This window comes from Pan troglodytes, chromosome 13 (genome assembly GCF_028858775.2).
Source record: "Pan troglodytes isolate AG18354 chromosome 13, NHGRI_mPanTro3-v2.0_pri, whole genome shotgun sequence".
NCBI lineage: Eukaryota > Metazoa > Chordata > Mammalia > Primates > Hominidae > Pan > Pan troglodytes.
The window spans coordinates 126,141,517-126,167,078 of NC_072411.2; the positions used below are offsets into that span (position 1 = coordinate 126,141,517).

Below are 25,562 nucleotides of genomic sequence, written 5' to 3' on the forward strand. Positions count from 1 at the left end.
GTCTTTAAGCAAAAAGGTACCTTCATGGTGTACAACCGGTCATTCAACCATGCTATCATGAGTCATACAGAAGACACAGCACCATTATCCACAGTCATAAGATTACAATTTTCAATTGTGCATCAAACTACTTTGGGCCGGGCATGGTGACTCACACTTGTAATCCCAGCACTTTGGGAGGCCAAGGAGGGCGAATCACTTGAAGCCAGGAGTTCAAGACTAGGCCTGGCCAACATGGTGAAACCCCATCTCTCCAAAAAAACAAATTAGCCAGGCATGGTGGCAGGCGCCTGTAATCCCAGCTACTCGGGAGGCTAAGGTGGGAGAATTGCTTGAACCCAGGAGGTGGAAGTTGCAGTGAGCCAAGATAGCACCACTGCACTCCAGCCTGGGTGACAGTGAGACTCTGTCTCAAAAAAAAAAAAAAAAAAAAACTGCTTGTAATACAAAGATTTTTAAAGAAGTTTTTCCTTCTTCTGTGACAAAAATTACAAAGTAGCTTACATACAAAATGTTCAGAATGAAGAAAAAAATTGCTACTAATATTTAGTGACAAAAACCAGTAAAGTTTACTGTGTCCAACCTACACAAGATAAAAAATCTAGATTATTCTGGGTCTCTGGGACCTGGCAGGTGTTTTACCCCAAGATGTCTATGTTTAAGAAAATTACATTAAGTACCACAGAAAAAAGTCTGTTGTACACTACATAATTATGCCAAGTAATTCATGTGAAACATCTGAACTTCACATTTCATACTTTATATTGGCTAACTTCTCAAATTTGAAACCCTTGGGGAAATCTTCTTTCTACAGGTACATCTTTCAGTAGGTCCTTTCCTTGTTCATCGACTGCTGTTTGTCTAGAAAAAACATTAATCAACTTAGTAAAACTGAACCAGCCACACAAGCTAATAATAATTTTGGTAGGTATATAGAAAATTAATGATGCCATATTCAAAAGCAAACAGAAACTACTTTATCACATACACTTTCCGAAAACAGAACAAAAGTAGAAACAAATATTCTGCAAAGGCTTCAGGGGTTAGTTTCACATGACTTTCGACCCTGTGTAATCTATGTGCCATCCATTTCAGTTAGAGGCTTAAGAGCAGATAAATACGGTCTTTCAGCATGAAAACCAGTACCCATTCTGGTAGTTACTAGAACCCATTCTGCCTTTAGCAACCCTGAAAAAACTGACGAGCCTGGGGGTCATGAGAGAATTAGTCATAAACAGAAAGTGGTTTCTTCACGGGCCTCTGCTTTCCTGCCCAAAGCTATTTTAACTTGCTGTTCTCTTTTCTTCTTTTCCCCTACAGGGTCCTTGATTTGATATACTCCATTTCACCTAAATAGATTACATAGAAAGCATAGTGTACATTTATTATAACTTGTTACAACTGAAACGCTTACTATGGTCATAAATCAGTCCATCATTGATTCTTTCAGCAACTCCCCAGTTCTCCATAAACCAGATGGCCTCAAAGCTTGTACTTTGTGACACATATCAGAATGTGATCTTGTGATCTGTATGAAAACTGCAATCCATTACAGCTTAGCATCTGACATAGTTTAGACATGTGTCCCCTCTAAATTTCGCATATATATATATATATATATATATATATTTTTTTTTTTTTTTTTTTTTTTTTTTTTTAAGACGGAGTCTCCCTCTGTCACCCAGGTTGGAGTGCAATGGCATGATCTTGGCTCACTGCAACCTCTGCCTCCCGGGTTCAAGAGATTCTCCTGCCTCAGCCTCCCTGAGTAGCTGGGACTACAGGCGCCTGCCAACACGTCCAGCTAATGTTTTTTGTATTTTTAGTAGAGATGGGGTTTTGCCATGTTGCCAGGCTGGTCTCAAACTCCTGACCTCAAGTGATCTGCCCAACTCAGCCTCCCAAAGTGCTGGGATTACAGGTGTAAGCCATCGGGCCCAGCCTCTAAATTTCATGTTAAACTGTAATCCCCAATGTTGCAGGTGGGGCTTGGTAGCTGGCTCATGGGGGTGGATTTCTCACGAACGGTTTAGTGCCATCCCCTTGGTGCTCTCTTTGAGTCAGTAAATGAGCTCCCTTGAGATATGGTTGTTTAAAAGTGTGTGGCACCCCCACACCCCCACTCCTGCTTTTGTCATGTGACGTGCCTGTTCACACCTCACCTTCTGCTATGACTGTAAGCTTCCTAAGGCCCTCACCAGAAGCATGCCGGCACCATGCTTCCTGTACAGCCTGTAGATCCACGAACCAATTAAACCTCTTTTCTTTACAAATTACCCAGTCTTAGATATTTCTTTACTGCAATGCAAGAATGGCCCAATACAGCATCTAATGAAACCTCTTTATTACACATGTGTATGTGGTGAGTCACTCAATACAATCAACGGACTTTAAAAACCCCTCCACAGAGCTTCACCAACCCACTGCACTACAGAAATGAAATTCCACCCAGTAATTCTTTTCCCTCAGTCCCTACACAGGGTATGTTTCCCAAGCAGAGGCTGAACCAGCCCACACATTTCTTCTAATTGTATTTATCAGGTCTTGCTCAGGGGCTTAGAAACTGACAAATTTTTTTAAAGTAATAACAACAATTCTTCCAAAAGGTTTTTACCAGTTAGAAGTAATTTTAAAGGTCTTCCCAGCACAATAACTTATTTTATTTTTATTTCTATTTTTTTGAGACAGAGTCTCAGTCTGTCACCCAGGCAGGAGTGTAGTGCTGTAATCTCGGCTCACTGCAACCTCTGCCCCCCAGGTTCAAGTGATTCTCCTGCCTCAGCCTTCCGAGTAGCTAGGGGTGGAATTACAGGTATGAGCCACCATGCCTGGCTAATTTTTGTATTCTTAGTAGAGAGGCAGTTCTGCTGTGTTGGCAGGCTGGTCTCGAACTCCTGGCCTCAAGTGGTACACCTAATTCGGCCCCCAAAGTGCTGGGATTACAGGTGTGAACCAATGTGCCAGCCATAACTTAATTTAAAAAGGTAAGCAACGTAGAAAGTATTATCCACACAAGCAATTTAGAAGGGATTTCGACAATATGAAATGAACCCATCACCCCACCTTCACTTAGTTTTCACTCTAAATCCCATATCTGGCCAATCAAAATGAAATCTGACAGATCATGAGGAACACAGCATTCATGAATCCACATAGTAGAGAACTGAATTTGGATGTCCAAGTTAGGCAAAAAAACCTCTTGGGTGATAATATAGCCTACCTTCATGTCCTTTGAGGGTTGTGATGACTGAACACGTGTTCTGTTCAAGCTTCAGCAGGGTGATCTGCCCAGAATAATCACCAACGAAAGCATACTGAGTGTCAAAGTCATATCTGAGGAGAAGCAGTCAAGGATGTAGAACAGAAATCACCTGAAAGTCCTCTCATAAGAGAGATACCAGCGTTAGTCAAAGTTAGTTTTCAAAGTTAGAAAACATGCATTTTAAAGAGAATAAGCATACACGTAAAACTATAACAAGAAAGGAAACACCCAACTGAAAAGCATGCAATATGTAAATACTGAAGGTAAAAATTAAAACAGCAGTTATTACTGAGAAAGTTTATATTCATTCATTCAACAGGAACTCATTGAGTGCCTGTTACTATATCAAGCAAGATCCCAGAACTGGCAATAAAAAAAGAGCTGGTAGGGCAGACACACACGAAAACAAGTAGATATAATCAAGTACAATAAAGTGTCAAAGAGTAAAACTGATAACTACTGGGCTGGGTGCAGTGGCTCATGCCTGTAATCTCAGCATTTTGGGAAGCTGAGGCGGGCAGATCACTTGAGGTCAGGAGTTCAAGACCAACCTGGCCAACATGGTGAAACCCCGTCTCTACTAAAAACACAAAAAATTAGCTGGGCGTGGTGGCACACGCCTGTAATCCCAGTTACTCAGGAGGCTGAGGCAAGAGAACAGCTTGAACCCAGGAGGCAGAGGTTGCAGTGAGCTGAGATGGTGCCACTGTACCACTCCAGCCTGGGTGACAGAGCAAGACTCTTTCTCAAAAAAAGAAAAAAAGGAAAGAAAAGAAAAAGAAATTGCTAACTACTGAAAACAGCAAGAAAGCTCTGAAACATAATGGTTATTTATGAAATATCTCTGAAAATAATGTAAATCTGACAGTAAATACCAGACATGAATCCATGTTTCTTTTGGCCTAGAGAATTTAGCTATAAATGAAAAGGATGATTCACTTTAAATTACTGTGGATAGTTTAATAATCCAAAACGCAGTTATTTGTAGCGGTAGTACATTTAAATTTAGAAAATATATTAACTATTGGTCACAACTCATTACTTTCTCGATTTGTGGTCATAGATATTTGTGGAAAACCAGAAATTTATACACGACATGTTAACTACTATTTGTAATAGGAAAGCTATTTACAATAGGATAACTATCACTCTTCCAAAACACGGGTCAAAAAGAGCACCGTAAACTAGGGCATGACTGTGATTCTGTGTCATTTTCTACAAAACCATTTTGAGAGGCCTAGCACGTAACAAAAACGCTTATGTAGCACATACTATATCAGAGTATTTTTTGCTTGTTTGATCCTAAAGTATATGATACTATTTTAAATATCTCATGCTGTGCATTCATTTGCAGCAAACATTTTAAAGAAAGGCTTTCAATGGACAGAATTTTACTAAGCCAGACATTCAACTCTGAGAGAGAAACTACTGCGGGGTGTCTGCCTGTTGTTGATAACCTTGATCTTGCCATCACTAAGATACACAGCAGGCAGAGGTATCCTTAGGTAAAGGCAAGCTCTACATGAAGCAAATTCCATGTAGCAGCAGGAATTTTTTAGGCCGTGATTTTTAGCATTTTGGGGGATCCTGAGCCATCTTTGAGAGTATTATAAGGATTATGGGTCCTCTCCACACAAAAAAAAGCATTAAGCAAAAGTTTTGTGTAAAACTCCTTGTAGCCCATTTAGGAACAAACCCCAGGGCTATAAACCCTTAATATTCAGTACATATACTTACAGAGTCTGCAAATAACCAATTACTAGAAGACAAGTTCCTTTTTTCCTTTCTTCGCACAATAAAAAGTCTTTCCATTAGAAACACAAAGACGTGAGAGGAAGGGTTTGCATTAATGGGCTTGGGTTTTCCACAATTTTGAATTAAAAACCTATAGCACCTCCCAGCACAGAACAATTCATTTCATTATTTTTAATAAACCCAATTTACAGCAAACTTACGGAAGTTCTCGGATTTTCAGTGAAATATGTATTAGGTTGGTGCAAAAGTAATTGCAATTTTTGCAATTACTTTCCATGGTAAAAAAAAAATGCAATTACTTTTGCACAAACTTAAATAGGTTTCATTCAGTCTTTAGATCTCAGTTAGCAATTTGGGATGAGATTCAGAACCAAACACTGAGAAGCAGAGGCCAGGGGAAGGAGAGGTCCGTGGCTCTGAAGGATACTGCAGACACGAAGCCCAGGACGTGAGGAAGTGCCTCCCGAGCATGTTCCCACTCCGCGTGCACATCCAGCTCACACACTTGTCGTGGCCGGTACTGATCACCCACTCTGTGGCCAAGCTGAAGATAATTGCAGACACCCGGTTCTGATGAGCTGCAGGAACAGAAAGATGAACAGATGTCATCTCCAGAAACAGCACTCTATGGGGAAGAACTGAGGCTCAACCTCTCCATCTGCGCAGCCAGGGCACAGCTGTGTACAAGAGTGTACTGGAAATGCCTGTCCTCTGTGAATATATTTCAGACAACCCGCCCCAGCTCAACAACTCACTAGCACAGGCTCTCTCCAAGGCCGTGCCCTCTGCTCCCCACAGGCATGGCCACCAGAAGCTAGGAATCATTAAAGAGTAATGCTCAAGGAGAAATCAAATAATAGATTAGAGAATAGATTTTTTTGTTTTTGCTATGCTCAAGAGGACATTTTTACTTTGCTCTAAAAAACTGTATGAACAAGAACCATGTGGAAAGCAGCAGTTGTAACAGTGCAATGTTTTAATCGTCTGTAACTTCAGTGTTTTGAACCTTCAGAAAACACTGGCATTCTAAGTAAGAGCAATGGCAGTTTTCTAAAATTAAAAAATGGTGTTATGTGTTTGGTTTCTGGAATACTTTTTATCAGTGTGTAACATTTTATTATTTACAAAGACAAAGCTTTTGTAAAGTTCTCTGTTCCAAAATAACAGCTGAGAATGAGGAAGGTATTCTGTCTGTTACCTAACTCTGGAAATACTTCCAGGTCAATTATAAGCCACACCGGGGCAGCGTAACCTGACTTCAACTTCATCTGGTACAGAACTTTGCATGTAGTAGATGTTTAATAAGCATCCAGTCTGATGAATGAAGTCAAAGGCCAGACAGAGAAACTGCTGACCTTGCTCTCAGCTGTACAGACTGCTTAGGAAGAACTGAGGGACTCTCCCCAAAAGTCTACATGAAGGTCAGATTCATCCACTGCTAAAAGGTTACACTGAACACTTAAATACTCATGAAGGATTCTGAAACTTAAAGGATGCTATGATAGCTATTAATCTTAAATTCAGCTGGGCACAGTGGCTCACACCTATAATCCCAGCACTTTGGGAGGCCGAGGCAGGAGGATTGTTTGAGGCCAGGAGTTGGAGACCAGCCTGGGCAACAAAGCAAGACCCCACCTCTACAGAAAATTTTTTAAAACCAGCTGGGCATGGTGGCACTTGCCTGGAGTCCTAGCTACTCAGCAGGCTGAGATGGGAGGATCCCTTGAGCCCAGGAGTTGGAGGTTACATTGAGCTATGATTGCACCACTGCACTCCAGCCTGGGTAAGACAGCGAGACCCTGTCTCTAATTAAAAAATAAAAATTTAAAACTGAAAATAATGTTAAATTTGAGTAGGCCATATCTCATACGATCTGTCTCAGCGTCTGATGTGGAGCCTAATGCTTTTTCTGTTTTAATGATATTTAATTTCCATAAATACTTACAGGGTGTGTATTATTATACTGATTTTCAGATAAGAAAACTGAAATGCAAATATTATTTATAAAATATTTATAAATATATATTAAATATAAATATTAATATACGCCTAAAGTCTAATAAGTGATAGATTAATTTGGTCTGTCTCACTCAAAACACTTTTTCGACTAAATCCGTAGTTGTTAAACTCAGGCCAAACAGTCATAGGGTTTAAACTAGTTTGTGGTAAAGATGCTGTAGTGAATAGTCAACTATTTTTTCCTGGGAAGAGCCATCCTATTTCTAAGATTATATCCTTTCTGCTGTTTGGTTTTTTTCTGATATCCTTTCTTTTATGAAAGTATGGTGAGATATAGTCATGCTTATTTTGCTTCATTTTTAGTTTTTAAACTCTCACTTGGCAAAATAAAAAATACAGCAATCCCTATATTAGCCCTCCAAATGTTTTCTAAAATGTTATTAATCAATGAAATATAAAGGTCCAAGAACCACTGCACAAGAAACCTATGCTGCCTTATAGCCCATAAAGAACTTTGACAACCAGCGGGGCGTGGTGGCTGATGCCTGTAATCCCAGCATTTTGGGAGGCCAAGGCAGGAGGATCACTTGGGGCCAAGAGCTCAAGACCAGCCTGGCCAACATGGTGAAACCCCTTCTCTACTAAAAATACAAAAAATTAGCTGGCCGTGGTGGCTCGCACCTGTAATCCCAGCTACTAGGTAGGCTGAGGCAGGAGAATTGACTGAACCCAGGAGGCAGAGGTTGCAGTGAGCCAAGATCGTGCCACTGCGCTCCAGTGTGGGCAACAGAGTGAGGCTCTCTCTCAAAAAAAAACAAACAAACAAAAAAAACCTTTGACAACCAAAATATAGATAATAACATGAGATGTGAATATGAAATAATTTGATCCTTAATGAAAGATGAAAAATACACACACACACACACACACACACACACACACACACACTTTTTTTTTTTTTTTTTAAAGGGACAGGATCTCACTCTGTTGCCCAGGCTGGAGTACAGTAGTCTGATGATGGTTCATTGTAATCTCTAACTCCTGGGCTCAAGTGATCCTCCCACCTCGGCCTCCCAAGTAGTTGGGACTACAGCGTGTGCCACCATGGCTGGCTACATTTTTATAGCAGTATGGTCTCTCTATGTTGCCCAGGCTGGTCTCAAACTCCTCGGCTTCTCAAAGTGCTAGGATTACAGGTGGGAGCTACCACAACTGTCCAGATGAAATAATTTATTAAGGAATTTGCCTTTTGACAAAAACATTGACCAGGCATTTAAGGGTCTCCAAGCCTGGCATTTAAAGGTCTCCAAACTCGTAGGTATATACCTCATAAAGGAATTTACGGATTCTTGATTATTTTAAAGATAAACCTGCACATGATAGCTGAGAATTCAAAGTTGCTTCTGGTGTTATAATAACACCATAATGCTAGTACATTACTCAGTGCAAGATTGGAAAGTGTTATCATTCATTGTTACAAAACAGTTTCCCTGACCAACATACTCCAAGGACAAATGTATGGTCATTGTTATATCACTTTTCTCCTATTTTATTTATTGATTTATTTTTGAGAAGGAGTCTCGCTCTGTTGCCCAGGCAGGAGTGCAGTGGTGCGATTTTGGTTCCCTGCAACCTCTGCCTCCCGGGTTCAAGCGATTCTCCTGCCTCAGCCTCCTAAGTAGCTGGGACTACAGGCATGTGTCACCAGGCCCAGCTAATTTTTGTTATTTTTAGTAGAGACGGGTTTTCACCATGTTGGCCAGGCTGGCCTCAAACTCCTGACCTCAAGTGATGTACCTGCCTCAGGCTCCCAAAGTGCTGGGATTACAGGGGTGAGTCACCGTGCCTGGATGCTTTTCTCCTATTTTAAATTTGGAACAGGTGAAACAATATGTAGGGAAAAGCAATTTGGCCTTCTTATTAAAGTATCCTATTATTAGACCACATTTCACCAAGATGAACAACACATACGTAAAACATCTACACTCTAATTTTTACCTTTATCCACAAGCATTAAGTATAAAATTTTAGAAATATAGAGTGAATAAAATGAGGCTAAATGTCATGTCCTCTGGTGAAGTTTCTGGGAATCAGCTAATTGCTCTGATGGGAATCCACAACTTAATCAAAATGCTTTAGTTTTGCAACTTCAATCTGAAGTTGTCATTGGGATCTTGCTTTTGTTAAGTTTTAAAATATTGAAATTTACAAAATAAAGTAAAAACTGAAAAAAAGGTATATGTCACAGATGCCACAAAGTATTGATAGCTTTGTAGTGAAAAGTGCTTACAATTCAGTTAGAAAACACTCCAGCTCCCTGGGAATATGCGTAAAATCATAAACGGACATTCAGAAAAGACAACAAATGGTCAACATTAAATAAAGCTTAAATCATTTTCAAATTGAGAACTTTCTTGACTATAAAACAGGAAAAAGAAATTATAAGGCAGCCATGTTGTGAAGACTTCATGAACAGGTATTCTCAGCTGCCATTCACAGACTGTAAAAACTTGCACTATTGCTGTGAAGCAGTCTGCAAAATAAATCTAGGGCACTTAAAAAACTTTTTAATGTCTGACCCGGTTATTCCACTTTGTAGGAATTTGTCTTAAAAAAAAATTCCTCACTGAGCACCTAGGGATTTGTCTTAAATAATTGGAATTATAGAATTTGGACAGGTGGTTCACACCTGAATTCTAGCACTTTGGGAGACTGAGGTGGGAGGGTCACTTAAGGTCAGGAGTTCGAGACCAGCCTGGGCTACATACTGAGACCTCATCTCCATTTAAACAAAACAAAATAAAATAGAAACAATGAATTATAGGATTAGAGTCAGAATAACAGTGGAGAATACCCACACACACACACGTGTATATACTTATTCAAGAGTACACACACACAATGTGTATACACATATCAAAAAATTGTACACTCAGTTATATACACACACATACATGTATGAAGAGTAGTGTGTTATAAAAAAAAATGGAAGCAGTACACATATCCAATAATAAAAGAATGGTTAATTAAATCTGATACATGTGCCTGATATACAAAATTTTAAATGTTAATGAGCAAGAAAAAGCTGAAATATCACTAAAAGACAAGTCTCTTGCATAGTGGGGGTAACAAAACTAAAAAGTTAATGTGAAAATCTAATTTTCATCATAAGAGATGATGTTCTAGTTTTGTGTATGTCTACATGTATGTGTACGCAAGATAATGTGTATTATAATTACCTGGGTAGGTCTTGATAAAGTTCATTTTATTAAAATCTTCAGAAACGTGAAATTCCTAAAAGCAAATGCACAAAATAAAAAATTAAAAAAGAGTTATGGTTTTAAAAAACAACAGAAACTTGACTTTCAAAAATGAAGTACAATCCAAAAATTATTATCACAAGACCTAGGACTTAAGGCGAGTTATTTAGGAATGATATGAATTGCTTCTTTCACCAGACCTGTCCTCAGGCCAACATTGTTTGGGAGAACAGACCGAATTGAATAAAGTAAGTGCTGCTGATCACCATGGGATTTGTGTCCACTTCTTCCTGCCCAGATCAGCACTCCGTATTCCTTCTCCCTCCTACTACAAAACTTTATTCTCTTAGTGACACAAAAAATCCCTCAAGACACTGCATATTAAAGCAAAACTGCAAAGACCCCTCACTAACAGAGCTCTCAGCTACAGTAAAAACAGGGCACTGGGTAGCTCAGCAATTTAGTGGGGGAAAGTACACCTATTTAATATACAAACACAACAACAACAAAAGAGAAATTTTGAGATTGGGGGTGGTTTTTGTCTTTTTATGATCCCGTATTTTCCTAATTTTATTTATTTATTTATTTATTTATTTAGAGACAGAGTTTTGCTCTTGTTGCTTCCTCGGCTCACTGCAACCTCTGCCTCCTGGGTTCAAGCGATTCTCCTGCCTCAGCCTCCCAAGTAGCTGGGATTACAGAAGTGCACCACCACACCCAGCTAATTTTTGTATTTTTAATAGAGATGGGGTTTCACCATGTTGGCTAGGATGGTCTCGAACTCCTGACCTCAGGTGATCCACCCACCTTAGCCTCCCAAAGTGCTGGGATTACAGGCGTGAGCCACTGCACCTGGCCCCAAACTTTCTATAGATGTAATACTTTATAACTTGGAAAAGAAATTTAAAGTACATGTGTTTTATTGCAAAAAAATCAACCTCAACTAAAACTATGAAGATAAAACTCTAAAGAAAAATCACGAATTACTACTACCATTATTATTATTATTATTATTATTATTATTATTATTATTATTATATTATTTTGAGATAGAGTCTCCCTCTGTCACCCAGGCTGGAGTACAGTGATGCAATCTCAGCTCACTGTAACCTCCGCCTCCTGGGTTCAAGCGATTCTTGTGCCTCAGAGTCCTGAGTAACTGGGACTAAAGGTGCGTGCCACCACACCTGGCTAATTTTTTTGTATTTTTAGTACAGACGGGGTTTCACCATGTTGGCCAGCCTGGTCTTGAACTCACAGCCTCAAGTGATCCACCCCCCCTTGGCCTCCCAAAGTGCTGGGATTACAGGCATGAGCCACCGTGCCCAGCCAAGAATACTATTATTGATCAATGCTAAATTGACATGGATATTATGAATTGCTGACAGACCAGAGTGAGGGGGGAAAAAAGCACACAAAAGAATACAGATTTCTTGTTTTCCATCTTGTTTTTGTAAAGTAGAAAAAATGTATCAGCACAGTATATATTAATCTGTATTCAGTGGAAGAGCAATTGATCAATTGCTAACTAATGCTAAATTGGATTTGCATTGCCCCTTTCCATTGAACAACTGTAACAGTTCTTATGTGCCATCCTATAATGACAGTCTCCCCTTGAACTGAAGGCCACAAGAAGGGTCCCTAGGGAGATAAATGCACCAACACTGCACCACTGCACTATATGAAGCTTGTACTTAGTGGCTTCTCATTATATGTGTGTATGCACATGATGATATTCCTATAAAATTTTCTGAAGGCTAAAACGGAGAGCTTCAGCATTCACTACTGTGTCATGCATTTCCAGCACCCTCACCTGCCGCCTGCTGCTGTGTGAACTGCATGGGCAGGGAGCCTGTCCCTTCCACTGGATCTTTCTTCTCGGCTCTTACATCAAGGCTGCTGCTGCTATTTTTTTTTTTTTTTTCTCTTTCTTTTGAGACAGGGTCTTGTTCTGCCATCCAGGCTGGAGTGCAGTGGTGCAATCTCTGCTCACTGTAACCTCCACTTCCCAGGCTCAAGTGATCCTCCCACCTCAGCCTCCTGAGTAGTGGGGCTATATGGGTATGCCACCACACAAAGCTAATTTTTTTATTTTTTGTAGAGATGAGGTCTCACTATATTGCCCAGGCTGGTCTCTAACTCCTGGGCTCAATCCTCCTGCCTAAGCCTCCCAAAGTGCTGAGATTATTGGCATGAGCCACCACACCTGGTCCAAGGCTGCTTCTTTCATTAAAAAATAAATACATAAATAAAAACAATGAAACTCTCATAACTATACTTCTACTTTCCTTGACCCCTTCTCAGCCAAAAGCTTCTCTAATGACCAGACCACTCTGGTTACCCTCAGGCTCTCTGGCTCCCACATCTCCCAGTCACACTTCAGTCCATGGCTCACCAGGGCTACCCCACTGCATGGAAAGGCTCTTCTTGTTATCAGCAGCTGTCTTCTAAGTGCCATCCCAAAGGCACTAGCCAGGCCCAATTTCATCCTCTCCCTCCTGCCCTTGACACCTTTACTCACCTCCTCCCTGAAACTCACTGCCCTCCAGCTTTTCGTGGCTGCACTGTCCTGGCTGGCTCTCCTCCCACTTTGCCCATTCTTCCTGTCTCTCCTTTAGGCTCCCAGTCCTCTGGCTTTTCTTTAAATATTGACATTTCCCTAGGAATGTGACCTCGGCCCTCTGCTTTTCTCAATCTACCTGCTCTCTCTAGTTCACGGCAGCCACCGTCGTAGTTTCCACTGACGTCTATGTTCAGGGAACTCCCAACCCCTGCCCAGACCAAACCCTGAGGTTCCGGCACACACACCCAAGGTCGGTTCTCAAAACTGAACTCATCACCTTTCCCCAAAAAAGATCATCATCTTTTCTGTCTCTGAAGACAGCTAACTCCTGGCTAGAAACCTGAAAGTCATCTTAAAGCTGCTCCCTATTTCAACACGCACCTTTATTCACACACCCAGCCCTGCTTCCCAGACAGTTCTTGAGGCCACAGCCTCTTCTCCATCACCACCCCAGTATTTCATGATTTCACACTGGGGTCCGGAGGCAGCCTCCTAACTGGCACCTGCACTTTCAGCCTTGTCCCTTCAAAGCCTGCTACAAATTTCTGAGCTCACAAAAACCAGAAACCTGCTCCTGCTCCTCAGAGGTTTTAGCGAAACCATGTAGTTTCCCTAAAGCACTTGACCCTAGGGTTCATCTAGAGGACTTGCTACTTATTACACAGATCCCCAGGCCCCTCCCTAGTGATTCTGAAGCTCTAGGTCTGGCATAAAGCCGGGGAATCTGTATTTTAGTAAGTTCCCTCAATGATTGGCGTGACTATGCAAGGTCAGGAAATTCAGCTTACATAAGGTGGTCTGGGCCCCTTAAAGTCACACTCAAGGATCATCATTTCCCCTCCTCCCTGGCTGGCCTCCCCTTTGACCCCACTCCAAAACACTGTCATTATTTAGGCAGCAGGTCTGGGCCCTGACTTCTTTCATTCCCTCCCCAGCTACTCACAGTCATTCTTGTGGCTTGAAAAATGACCTGATGATGATGCCCTCTGTCCAGACCTCTCCGGGACTCGTTTTGTTTATCCTGTGCTAACTTCACATGGCCAGTTGGAAGCTCACTGGTATCTTAAACTAGGCTGGCTCTCACTGTCCCCTCTCCCTCCAACTGCCTCCCCCACCCAGCCTTACCCTTCTCAGTGAACAATACTACTTCCTACCCAGCTGCTCAAGCCAAAAACCTGGCTGTCATCCGACTTCTCTTCCTCTCCTCTACACAGCCAACTTATCTCAGATGTCTCCAAGACTTATCTCAAGTCCATCCACTTGTCCTTCTTCATGGCCACCGTCCCTTCACCCAGGCCGCTAAAACAATCTGATTCTCCCACCGCCATTCTGGCTGTGCCTCAATCTGTTCTCCACCCAGTAGCTAGGGGGATCTTCGAAAAATGTAAATTACATCATGCTATTCATCTGCTGAAAACACTTTAACAGCTTCTCACTGCAATTACAATAAAATTTAAAGCTTTACCCAGACCTACAAGACCTTGCATGACCCGGCCTCTGCCCAATTCTCCAATCGCCCTAGGGTGCCCTCCCTATATAGCCCTGCACCATCAAGCCACTATAACATTGACTTCTGGAAACTCTTCCCTGGCTCTCTGCCTGGCTGGCTCTGTGACAAAGATGCCAAAAAACTTAAATGGGAAAAAAAAATAGTCTTTTAAACAATTGGTGCTGGGATAACTGGATGTCCACATACAGAAGAATAAATGTGGAACCCCTCCCTGATACCACTATAGGAATTAACTTACAATAAATCAAAGATCTAAATGTAAAGCTAAACTATAAAACTCTCAGAAGAAAATACAGGTGTAAATCTTGATTTACACTTATCTTTACAGATATAAATGACCTTGGATTAGGCAATAGTTTCTTAGATATGGTATCTAAAGCTTAAGTAGCCCAAAACAAAAAAGATAAATTGGACTTCACCAAACTTAAAAAAAAAAAAAAAAAGTAAAAAGGCAGCTCTTAGGAGAAGATATTTGCAGATCATATATCTGATAAGGGTCTAGTATCTAACATACAGAAAAAAACTCTTACAACTCAACAATTAAAAAATACTCTATTAAAAATGGGCAAAGGACTTCAACAGATATTTCTCCAAAGAAGATATAAATGACCAACAAGTACCTAAGAAGATCCTCAGCATCACTAGTCATTAGGAAAACGCGAATCAAAACCACAATCTGGTACCATTTCACACCCCCCAGGATGACCATAACAAAAACAAAGCAAAACAAAACAAGCAGAAAATAACAAGTGTTAGCAAGGATTTGGAGAGCCGGAAACCTTGTGTGTTGCTGGTGAGAATGTAAATGGTGCAGCCACTATGGAAAACAGTTTCATAGTTGCTTAAAAGTTCAATATAGTCACCATATGACCCAGCAATTCCACTCCTAGGTATACATACCCAAGAGAATAGAAAAAAATATGTTCATGCAAAAACATGTACATGAATTTTCATAGCAACGTTATTGATAATAGCCAAAAAGTGAAAACAACCCAAATGTCTATCAACTAATAAAGGGATCAACCAAGTGCAGTATAGAATGCTATTCCACTGCAAAAATAATTAATTAATTCAAACAGGCATGAACCTTGAAAACATTATGTTAAGTGAAAGACAGACATAAAAGGCCACACATATTGTATGAGTCTACTTATATAAAGTATCTAAAATAGGCAAATCCTTGGATTCAGTAAATTAGTGATTTCCAGGAGCTGGGGGAAGGGGCAATGGAGAGTGACTGCTAATGGGTATGGGATTTTTTTGCAGGGAGGGGTGATGAAAATATTCTGGAATTAGAGAATGGTGGTAATGGTTGCACAATCTTATGAATATGCTACAAGACCACACAATTATATACTTTAAAATGGTAAATATAATTATGTTATTTAAGTTATATTTCAATTAAGAAAAAATAAATATATGCATACAATTTGACGCACAAAAATGCCAGTCTATAACAGACTAGAAACTTGAATATCAGGTCCTTTGCCAAAGATAGTTTGAGAAGTATTGCCTTAAAGAGTTCTGTGAGTTGCTAGCTGAATGACCACACACACACACACACACACACACACACACACACACACAGAGTGACAGAGGCTCTCCACCATCACGGCTAAGGGATGGGGGCTGCTATAGGTGACGTATTCACTCTATGAAGGCTATGATCTGTGGGTCAGCCCGAGCACCCAGCTATCAATTATGACAGCATTCTGAGCTCCAAGGAACTAGTTTAAAATTAAGCAATAATTTAATTTAATCCATTTTTGACCTAATATCTATACTGAATTAAACTTTTTTTTTTTTTGAGACATGGTTTCCCTCTGCTGCCCAGGCGAAAGTGCAGTGGTGCAATCTCAGCTAGCTTCAGCCTTGACCTCCTGGGCTCAAGCCATCCTCCCACCTCAGTCTCCTAAGCAGCTGGGACCACAGGCATGCACCACTACCAACTAATTTTTTTGATTTTTCGTAGAGATGAGGTCTCACTATGTTACCCAGGCTGGTCTCAAACTCCTGGGCTCAAGCGATCCGCCCGCCTCAGCCTCCTAAAGTGCTGGGATTACAGATGTGAGCCACCGTGCTTGGCCTAAATTAAACATTTTTCATGCCAAACAATCGAGCATCCATTGTTAATCCAAAGTTAACTGGCCAATATGGGACATGGGAGGTCAATATAAAGAATATAATATAAAGAATACAATAAACACATTCTAAAAGCTACCTACCATTACGGCTCCATTATCCTGGCCCACAAATATCCGTCTGCTGTCATGATGGTAAGCCATAGCAGAGCAAGGAGCTGCCAGAAAGACAAAGACCACATTACCAGCAAAGCTAAGCACTTTAAGTCGTTCTTCAAAGTGATTGATTAAGAACTATATAAGAACTATATAATTTAGGTTCACAGAAAGAGGGTAAAAACGTTTTATACAAATTACGTAAATTGAAAATGTTATTAAAGTTCTCTCTGTTGTCTTAGTTTAAAACCTTGATTTCACAAATCTTCTCAGTTATTTCTATAATGCTGGGTGAAGCGAGCCAGCATGAAGCTTCATCTGACTGAAAGTACTACCTGTAGTCTGGCAAGCCTTGGGGACCAGTGCTTGTAGTGTGTGACCTGCTGCCCAAAAGCTCAGGAGGTCATCCCGCCCCTGCCACCCTTCCCACCAAATGTCAAAGAGTAGCTGTGCAAAGATGGGTTCCCAGCACCAGAATTCCCATTCTATGGCATAAGTGAGCATATGTGAGGTGCAGATATATGGCATATGTGAGTTGTGAAGTGCAGACAGGTTTCCTTGTCCTCCTTCCACGTTCTACCCTACCCTCTTCCAGAAATCACAGGCTAGAGAATGAGTTTCAGAAAGGAGAAATTCTAAATTGTCTTTTACCAAAAATTAGAATTAAAGTGATTTATAAATTGGAACATTTGGAAAAAAAAATGTGGGTTTGTTTCAGCCTAAGGAATTTTAATTAGCAATGGAAGAACCAAAACAAGGAAATGCATGCTAGGGAAAAACAAAACAAAACAAACAAATTTGAATTCACTTTGGAATAAAACTTCTCATAAAAGACGGGTGGGTAGGGTGGCTCATGCCTGTAATCTCAGCACTTTGGGAGGCCAAGGCAGGAGGACTGCTTGAGGCCAGGAGTTGAGATCAGCCTGGGCAACACAGTGAAACTCCATCTCAAAAAAAAAGATAAAAGAAAAAACGTCTTTTAAATGAAGTCACCATTTGAATATAAAGTTCTCTCTCTCTAGTAGGGTGATATCCTCGCCAAAGGAAGGAAGTAAACTATAATACTGGATCATACCCCAAAGCAAAAACATAGCTAACTGCATGATCAGACCATAGAGACTGTTTCAGTTGCATCCAAGAACTATGTAGTTGGCTCTGAAAGGTACGTACTGAAATTGTGCACAAAACAATTAGAATTGACTATGAGCCTGTATACCCTTATCTGACACAGTGATGTTTGAGATTAAAAGAACGATCAAGTATTATGACCACAAAGATATATATACATATCTTTATACAATCAAAATGTTCTTTAATAAACCATGCATACACTTATCTTTGACAAATCAAATCATGCTTTGATGCGTTCAGAGATTCACTGTCATCATTTTTGCTTGCTTTCTAGCTGGCACTAAATGCATTAGTTTTAAGCTTCTTTTCAATTTTTTTAATGCCCAACCCTATAACAAACAACATAAATATGTAAAATCCCTCTTTTGTGTAAAAATTACAAAGTGCTGGGTAATTTTATGAAGCTAGGCAACTATAACATTTCAAAAAGAAAAAAAAGGCTTCCTTAGTTTGTTTTGTATTATATAGTAATATCCTGGCTCTCTCCCTAGAAAGGAGGTTTCTAACTGAGATAAGCAATATAAATTTAATGTAGAAGGTGAGGGGTTGGATATAAAGCAAAATAGGAATCATCTTTCAAATCAGTTAGCTTTTTTTTTTTTTTTTTGAGATGGTGTCTTGCTGTCACCCAGGCTGGAGTGCAGTGGCGCAATCTCAGCTCACTGCAACCTCCGCCACTTGGGTTCAAGCGATTCTCCTGTCTCAGCCTCCTGAGTAGCTAGGATTACAGGCACCCACCACCACACCAGGCTAATTCTTGTATTTTTAGTATAGACAGGGTTTCACCATGTTGGCCAGGCCAGTCTCGAACTCCTGACCTCAAATGATCAGCCTGCCTCGGCTTCCCAAAGTGCTGGGAATACAGGCATGAGCCACCGTGCCCAGCCAAGTCAATGAACTTTTAAAAAGCCATCACTGCAGTCCAAAATCAAATGTTTAAAACTTTGGATCACGCCAGAAGGCCAAATTCAGCTGACTGCATATTTTGTTAATAAATAGTTTTTTTTTCCTTTGGAACATAAACCCTTTCATTTATGATTGCTTGCATGCTACATTTATATATAACTTATGATTGCTCACATGCAATATTTATGTCTTGTTTATGACTCCTTGCATGATAGGAAGGCAGAATTGAGTAAGTGCCACAGAGATTGGCCCACATAGTCCAAATGTTTACTGTCTGGCCCTTTGCATAAAAAGTTTGTAGACCTACCCATCACTGTGGTGAGAAGCATAGGTTTGGAGTCATAGATGAGCATGGATTGGAATTCCAATGACAAGCAATCAACCCTTCTAACCTCAGCTTGCTTATTCACAAAATGGTAAAAATATTATCTGCCTTGCATAGCTGTTGTGATGGTTTCATAAAATTATATTACCAAAAAAAGGCATGAAGTACACAGTAAAGATAGAAGCCAAGAGTTACCATTTTTCTTCAGCTAAAGCAGATTCTGAAAGTTTTTTTTTTTTTATGTGAGGTAATGTTATAGAACACAATTGGACTGCATATAGCAATATACTAAGGCTTGGCTTATTGATCACTCTGTCAAGTCACAGGAAAAAGTTTAAATTGGTGGATATAACCACTAAGACATCCTAAATTGGATAATCTGCGGATAGCTTTTAGAACTAACATGGCATCCTTCTTTTTGTATCCTAAATTTAATTTTGAAATAAAAAGTCATTCTAAAACAGACATGCAGTTACTTCTCACAATGCATTCACTCTGTTTTCTTCTTGTGGTGTACCTGCAGTTTTATCAGCAGATACAGGTCCAAATAGAAGCAATAAAGAAGCATCTAGAAGTAACACACTGAACATGTGCAGATACAAACATGTAGGTGTCGACTACCCACTGCGAAGCTGTGTCTGTTCTTTCAAGTTCCTCCTTCTTGAGCTAGAAGCTCCTTCAGGAGGGGACAGTTAAGCCAAGTTAGAAAAGGCTGAAGACAGAGAGATCCACTGCCACTTGCCCGAGATCTAACAGCCAAGAGAACACACACATTTCTACTGCTAGGTTTTGGTGTCCTGGGAGAGAAATTAATTACAAAGTTGTACTATTTGGGGGAAATGCAAGTCAAGGAGTAACTGAACTAAATATGGGACAAAATCCCTCTAGTCTCTATCTCTATTCTAATGAGCATGAACTTCAAGGTTAAGGACTCAGAGAGATTGAGCTATGACCAAAATGCTAATGATGGAGGAAGGGAAGAGTGGGAAGCATAAGAGCCATAGTATTAACAAAATTTTCCCCAATGATGACAAAACATTTCCCAGCACTGATATGCGTTCCTCAGGCTGTTGCTACTTCCAGCTCTCAGATCTATCTCTGGGCCACTAGAAAGAAAGGAGTTAGCCTAACAGAAGTCTTTTTGGGAGACTGGGGTGGGTTGGGTAATAGGTGGGCTCAGAGACCCAGGATGTCCCACCTATCTCTGCCCTGCTGCCAAAATTTCCAAAGTAAATTTATCAGACAGGCTCCATAAGCACCTTCACTAAGACATTAGTTACTTCATATCTCAAGGTGAGAATTTAGTGTGAGAACCAAGGTTACGCATCCACAGTACATGCAGACATGGGTAACAGAAGAGATGCCACTGCTTGGCACAATAAATTATGATCAGGTTTTCAAGAAGTCTTCAAATGTCTTATGTATTATAAGCCTTCACTCTTCCTTTCATAAGAGTTATCTTTATACCTGGGTTCCAAAAGGTCTCTCTCAATTTCACTGAATGACTACCAAGACAGAGAAGCTGGCCAGCCTGCCCAGGCTGTTGGTAGAAGGCAGAAAAATAAAAAATCCTAATAAACTACTAACTTTTTGTGAAAATTATTACAGAATCTAAATGCTGCATGCACAATGAAATATGTATAAAGGAGAAAGTGCTACCAGAGGAGAGAGGTGCCTGAAAGGATGACTCAAGCTGATGAGATGCAGTTTGCTGAATAACTGGCTGCTCTGTCTTTATAACAAACTCCACAGCCCTGGAATACCTCTTAAGAAAGCAGTGGACAGCATCAGCAGCATCTGCAACCACTGTCAAGAGCTCTTCTTTGGAAAACTTGATAATGGTCTTCAGTAACAAATCATCACGCATGCACTAAAGCCTTTTTTCTTTTCTTAGGGGGGTGTCCTCTGTGTATTAAAACCCTTAACTGAAGAAAATCACTGATTAAGGACGAAACCTCAAGGAAATTAGCAGCTACAGAGGCTTCCTGTCTGGCTACTTGGCATAACGGAGTTGACTCCCCATTTGAACTTTGATGACATCCAGGCATTCTCTACAGGGCTTTCTTTTCAGGAAAGGTTGAAGAAAGGAAGTGGGAGACAAGGATGGTGACGCTGCTTAGATTCACATGAAGGGCTAAAGTTTATGTGTCATCTTATGTTGGTATATCCCAGGGCTGCTTTTTTTTTTTTTGATACGGAGTTTCGCTCTTGTTGCCCAGGCTGGAGTGCAGTGGTGTGATTTCAGCTCACCACAACCTCTGCCTCCTGGATTGAAGCGATTCTCCTACCTCAGCCTCTTGAGTAGCTGGGATTACAGGCATGTGCCACCATGCCCGGCTAATTTTGTATTTTTAGTAGAGATGGGGTTTCATCATGTTGGCCAGGCTGGTCTCGAACTCCCAACCTCAGGTGATCCGCCCGCCTTGGCCTCCCAAAGTGCTGGGATTACGGGCATGAGCCACCAAGCCCGGCCTCCAGGGCTGCTTTAAAGTCTCAAAGCAGAAGATTCATCGTCCAGATTTATTTATAGAACATACCTGACTGCTGAGAAAATTGTCTATTTAGAATGTGTTGTACCTTGGACCATGTCTCTCAATAGGTCCAGAGGTTGGTGAAAAGGTTGGGCAAAGGTAGTCATGACGCTACGGAGGGCACAGTCCTTTTTTAGTGTTGATATCGGCTACCATAAAGGACAAAGTTACTACTAATGTAAGTTGGCCAAATTAAGACAAAGAAAAACTGAGGAGAACATGTTCATTTTCCTATTTTTTTTTCAGTTTTGCTCAAGTCTGCTTCAGTTAAGCCAGAGACTCAACTTCCTTTGCAAAAGAAAAGGACTTTTCCTGCAGTTTATTACAGCCTGTCAGAGGTATTAGGCAACTAAGAAACTCATTTTGAAATCTAGCAGCAATATTTAATCAGACATTTTGAAACTTATTTATTTTTTTTTTTGAGATGGAGTCTCGCTCTGTCGCCCAGGCTGGAGTGCGGTGGAGCAACCTTGACCCACTGCAACCTCCAACTCCAGATTTAAGTGATTCTCCTGCCTCAGCCTCCCAAGTAGCTGGGATTACAGGTGCACACCACCACGCCCAGCTAATTTTGTATTTTTAGTAGAGACGGGCTTTCACCATGTTGGTCAGTCTGGTCTCAAACTCCTGACCCCAGGTGATCTACCCGCCTTGGCCTCTCAAAGTGCTGGGATTACAGGTGTGAGCCACCATGCTCAGCCGACATTTTGAAATTTAAATCATCAAAAACATTAGAGACATTTCTCTCAAATGGAACAGTTCAGCTACTTACCGGCCATTGTGTGGTAAATGCTGGGCCAGTATTGACCACTGTCTCTTTTCAGCCATACCCGGATGGTTCTGTGGAGAAAAGAAAAGAAAAAATAGAGTAGTTTTTAGTAATTTTATCTTTTGTGTTCCATGAGAACTTAATTTTTAAAATTTGTTTAACACTATTTCCTAACTGACCTTATAAAACCAACTGGACAAACTGGACAAATATATACATACATGTACACATACATATATAGTATATAACATATATATTATATACAGATACATATATAGCATATCGTATATGCACACCATATACATATACATACTATATATAGTCACATAAAGTATGATGATATAAGGTAAGTTATGCAGTACCTAGGAGTCAGGATTTCAAATCATTTCAATAATATGAAAATGTTCGGCCAGGCGCGGTGTCTCATGCCTATAATCCCAGCACATTGGGAGGCCGAGGCAGGCGGATCACGAGGTCAGGAGATCGAGACCATCTTGGCTAACATGGTGAAACCCCGTCTCTACTAAAAATACAAAAAACATTTAGCCAGGCATGGTGGCGGGCACCTGTAGTCCCAGCTACTCAGGAGCCTGAGGCAGAAGAATGGCATGAACCCGGGAAGCAGAGCTTACAGTGAGCTGAGATCGCGCCACTGCACTCCAGCCTGGGCTACAGAGTGAGACTCTGTCTCAAAAAAAAAAAAGAAAAACAAATGTTCATTACAAAATGACATAGAAAGAAAACAGAACTGTTAACTGCTTTTCCAGGTAAAAACAAATTATGTGCACTTGGTGGTTGACCGTCTGGGCCGAGAGGAAGGCGGTGGCTGTGAGTGGGAAGAGGCTCATGGAGGAGTGGCATGGAGAGGGGCGCCACGCACACCAGGAGCACACAGCAGGCTCGGGCTTGGGCATGGCAATTCTGCCTTCTGCTCCCCAGAGGAAATCATTCCACTCCACATCTCTGGGGCCCTCTTTCATCGGAACATGCACAGGGCGATGAGGAAATCCTGTGCGCACGCAGGAAAATGACAAACGACCAAAATAGCCAAAGTTTAATATTCAGGTTTATGACCTCAGAGAAACAATGGGAGCCCTGCAGTTCCTGCTCCTGCACTCTCAGGGCCTCTGGGTGCCAGGCCTCTCCATCTCCTGCATCCCTAGGACACTGGGGATTCCACAGGTGATCGCCCTGCTCTGCCTCTGTAGTTACTCATAACCACCTTATTGTCCCCACTGCCAACTCGGTGACAATCACTTTTATGTTTCTCATTCATTATTTATTTATGAGACAGTGTCTCACTCTGTCACCCAGGTTGGAGTGCAGTGGCACGATCTCGGCTCACTGCAACCGCCACCTCCCGGGTTCAAGGGATTCTCCTGCCTCAGCCTCTCAAGTACCTGGGATTACAGGTGCACGCCACCACACCCAGCTAATTTTTGTATTTTTAGTAGAGATGGGGTTTCATTATGTTGGCCAGGCTGGTCACTAACTCCTGACCTCAAGTGATCCGCCTGCCTTGGCCTTCCAAAGTGCTGGGATTACAGGTGTGAATCATCACACTCGGCCCTTATTTATTATTTTTTAAGATGCAGTCTTGCTCTGTGGCCCAGGCTGGAGTGCAGTGGTGCAATCACGGCTCATAGCAGCCTTGACTTCCCAAGCTCAAGCAATCCTCCCACCTCAGGACCCCAAGGTGCTGTATTAGAGGCATGAGCCACCACACCTGACCCATTTTTGTATTTCTAACGGCAATGTAGATTCTGGCATAAGTAGGAGCTGAATAAATCCTTACACCCTTAACCTAAAATACATGAAGCCTAAATATTGATACCATATGTTTCCAGTTTTGAGGCCAAGACAAGTAAAACTGGGTGGTGGGATGCATAGGCAGAGTGTCCTGGAGGCAGTGTCCTCCCTGACCCTTGAGACCAGGGAGACCCTCACACACCCTGACCATAGCACTTCCCAGGAGGTTCATCCACTCTCCTCGACGCAGTGCCAATTACCACAAGGCCTGCAAGCCAGACCCATGCAAGCACAAGGCAGAAACCATTTGTTTGTGGCAATGAAGGGCATGAAAAGACCTTCGTCAGGGACTCCCACCTGAGTCCCCGCGTCCTCATTCACACTGGAGGAAAGCTGTGCAGCTGGTGGCTATAAGTACAAATTCAACACAAAATCAAACTTGAAGAAATATTTTCAACGCAAACATGAAAATGCACAAAGACAACAGGTATGCGATTTGAAGGCTGTCAGAAGATCTTTAAGAAGCATCAGCAGCTGGACATCCACCAGGGCCAGCACAGCAGTGACCCGCTGCTCAAGTGTGCCCGGGGGGATCAGGAAGCACCCACTGCACCCAGCAGGCTGGGCCCACGCGGCCAGGCCCATGAGGGCTGCACAGTATATAGCAAAGGGATGTTCCCTGGTGGCCAAAACATAGAACTTCTGAAACGTGAGAGAAACTCCTAAGAAGGAAATATTAATAACGTGCAGTATGCCAGAAAATATTTACATGGAAAGATGATTTTCAGCAGCACATGAAAACATATCCAAGAAAGGGACACGGGTTGCTGCCCAAGAGAAGAACAGGGTGGAACCTGCACAGCTGTATGTAACCTCCAGAGCCACAGTCTCCTTTCAGGAGTAAGAGTGCCCTGTTGTGTGTGAACACGCCAGCTGTGGGAAACCTTGCAGGAAACCTTGCAATAAAACAAAGTCTCACCAGGCATGGCTGGTGCACGATCCTGAGGAGAAAATGGAGCTCAAAGTAAAACCATCTCGTGAAAAATGGAGTTTGGCCCTTGCCTCAGTGGATGCATCCCTCCTCAAGGGAAAAAGATGGGCAAGGCTTATCTTTGCTTAAAACAGAGAATGGCTGAACCGTACGGAAGACAAGGTACTCTCGACAGTGGCTATCCTCACCTTCAGCTAAGCATCACATCGCTTTGTTTACAGGACTGCGGACCAGTGGGCCTGGTTACCTTCCCTCAGAAGTCTGTTTTTCTTTATTAAAATCACTGATGTAAAACAACAACAAAAAATACAAGTCAAACTGATCAGAGACCAGAGGGACAATCAGAATAGTGGTTGCTTCTGGGGTAAGAGGAGGACTGAATGCAATCAGAAGAGAGAAAACTTTCTAGGGGAACATCAAGGCTCCGGGTGTTGGTAACCATGGATATATGTATTTGTTAGAACCTGTCCAACTCTACCTAAGATCTGTACACACTATTATATATGATTAAAAGTAAAACTAGTAGTTGGTCTTTATTTATCCAAACAAATAAGATGACCTAGCACCACAGTGAGATTAATGCTATTCTGTATGTGAACTGGATAGAAACAAGC

General features: G+C 41.4%; 1 protein-coding gene across 1 annotated transcript in view; it reads right to left on the reverse strand.

Annotated features, from left to right (window-relative positions):
• WDFY1 (WD repeat and FYVE domain containing 1) overlaps positions 1-25,562 on the reverse strand; it is a 70,038-nt gene that overhangs the window by 20,396 nt on the left and 24,080 nt on the right. The window contains exons 2-6 of the mRNA XM_001166904.6: positions 22,212-22,279; positions 16,535-16,608; positions 10,216-10,270; positions 5,445-5,595; positions 3,221-3,333 (exon numbers count right to left, since the gene is read on the reverse strand). Of these exons, the coding sequence (XP_001166904.1) occupies positions 3,221-3,333; positions 5,445-5,595; positions 10,216-10,270; positions 16,535-16,608; positions 22,212-22,279 (461 nt within the window). The remainder of the gene's footprint in view (positions 1-3,220; positions 3,334-5,444; positions 5,596-10,215; positions 10,271-16,534; positions 16,609-22,211; positions 22,280-25,562) is intronic.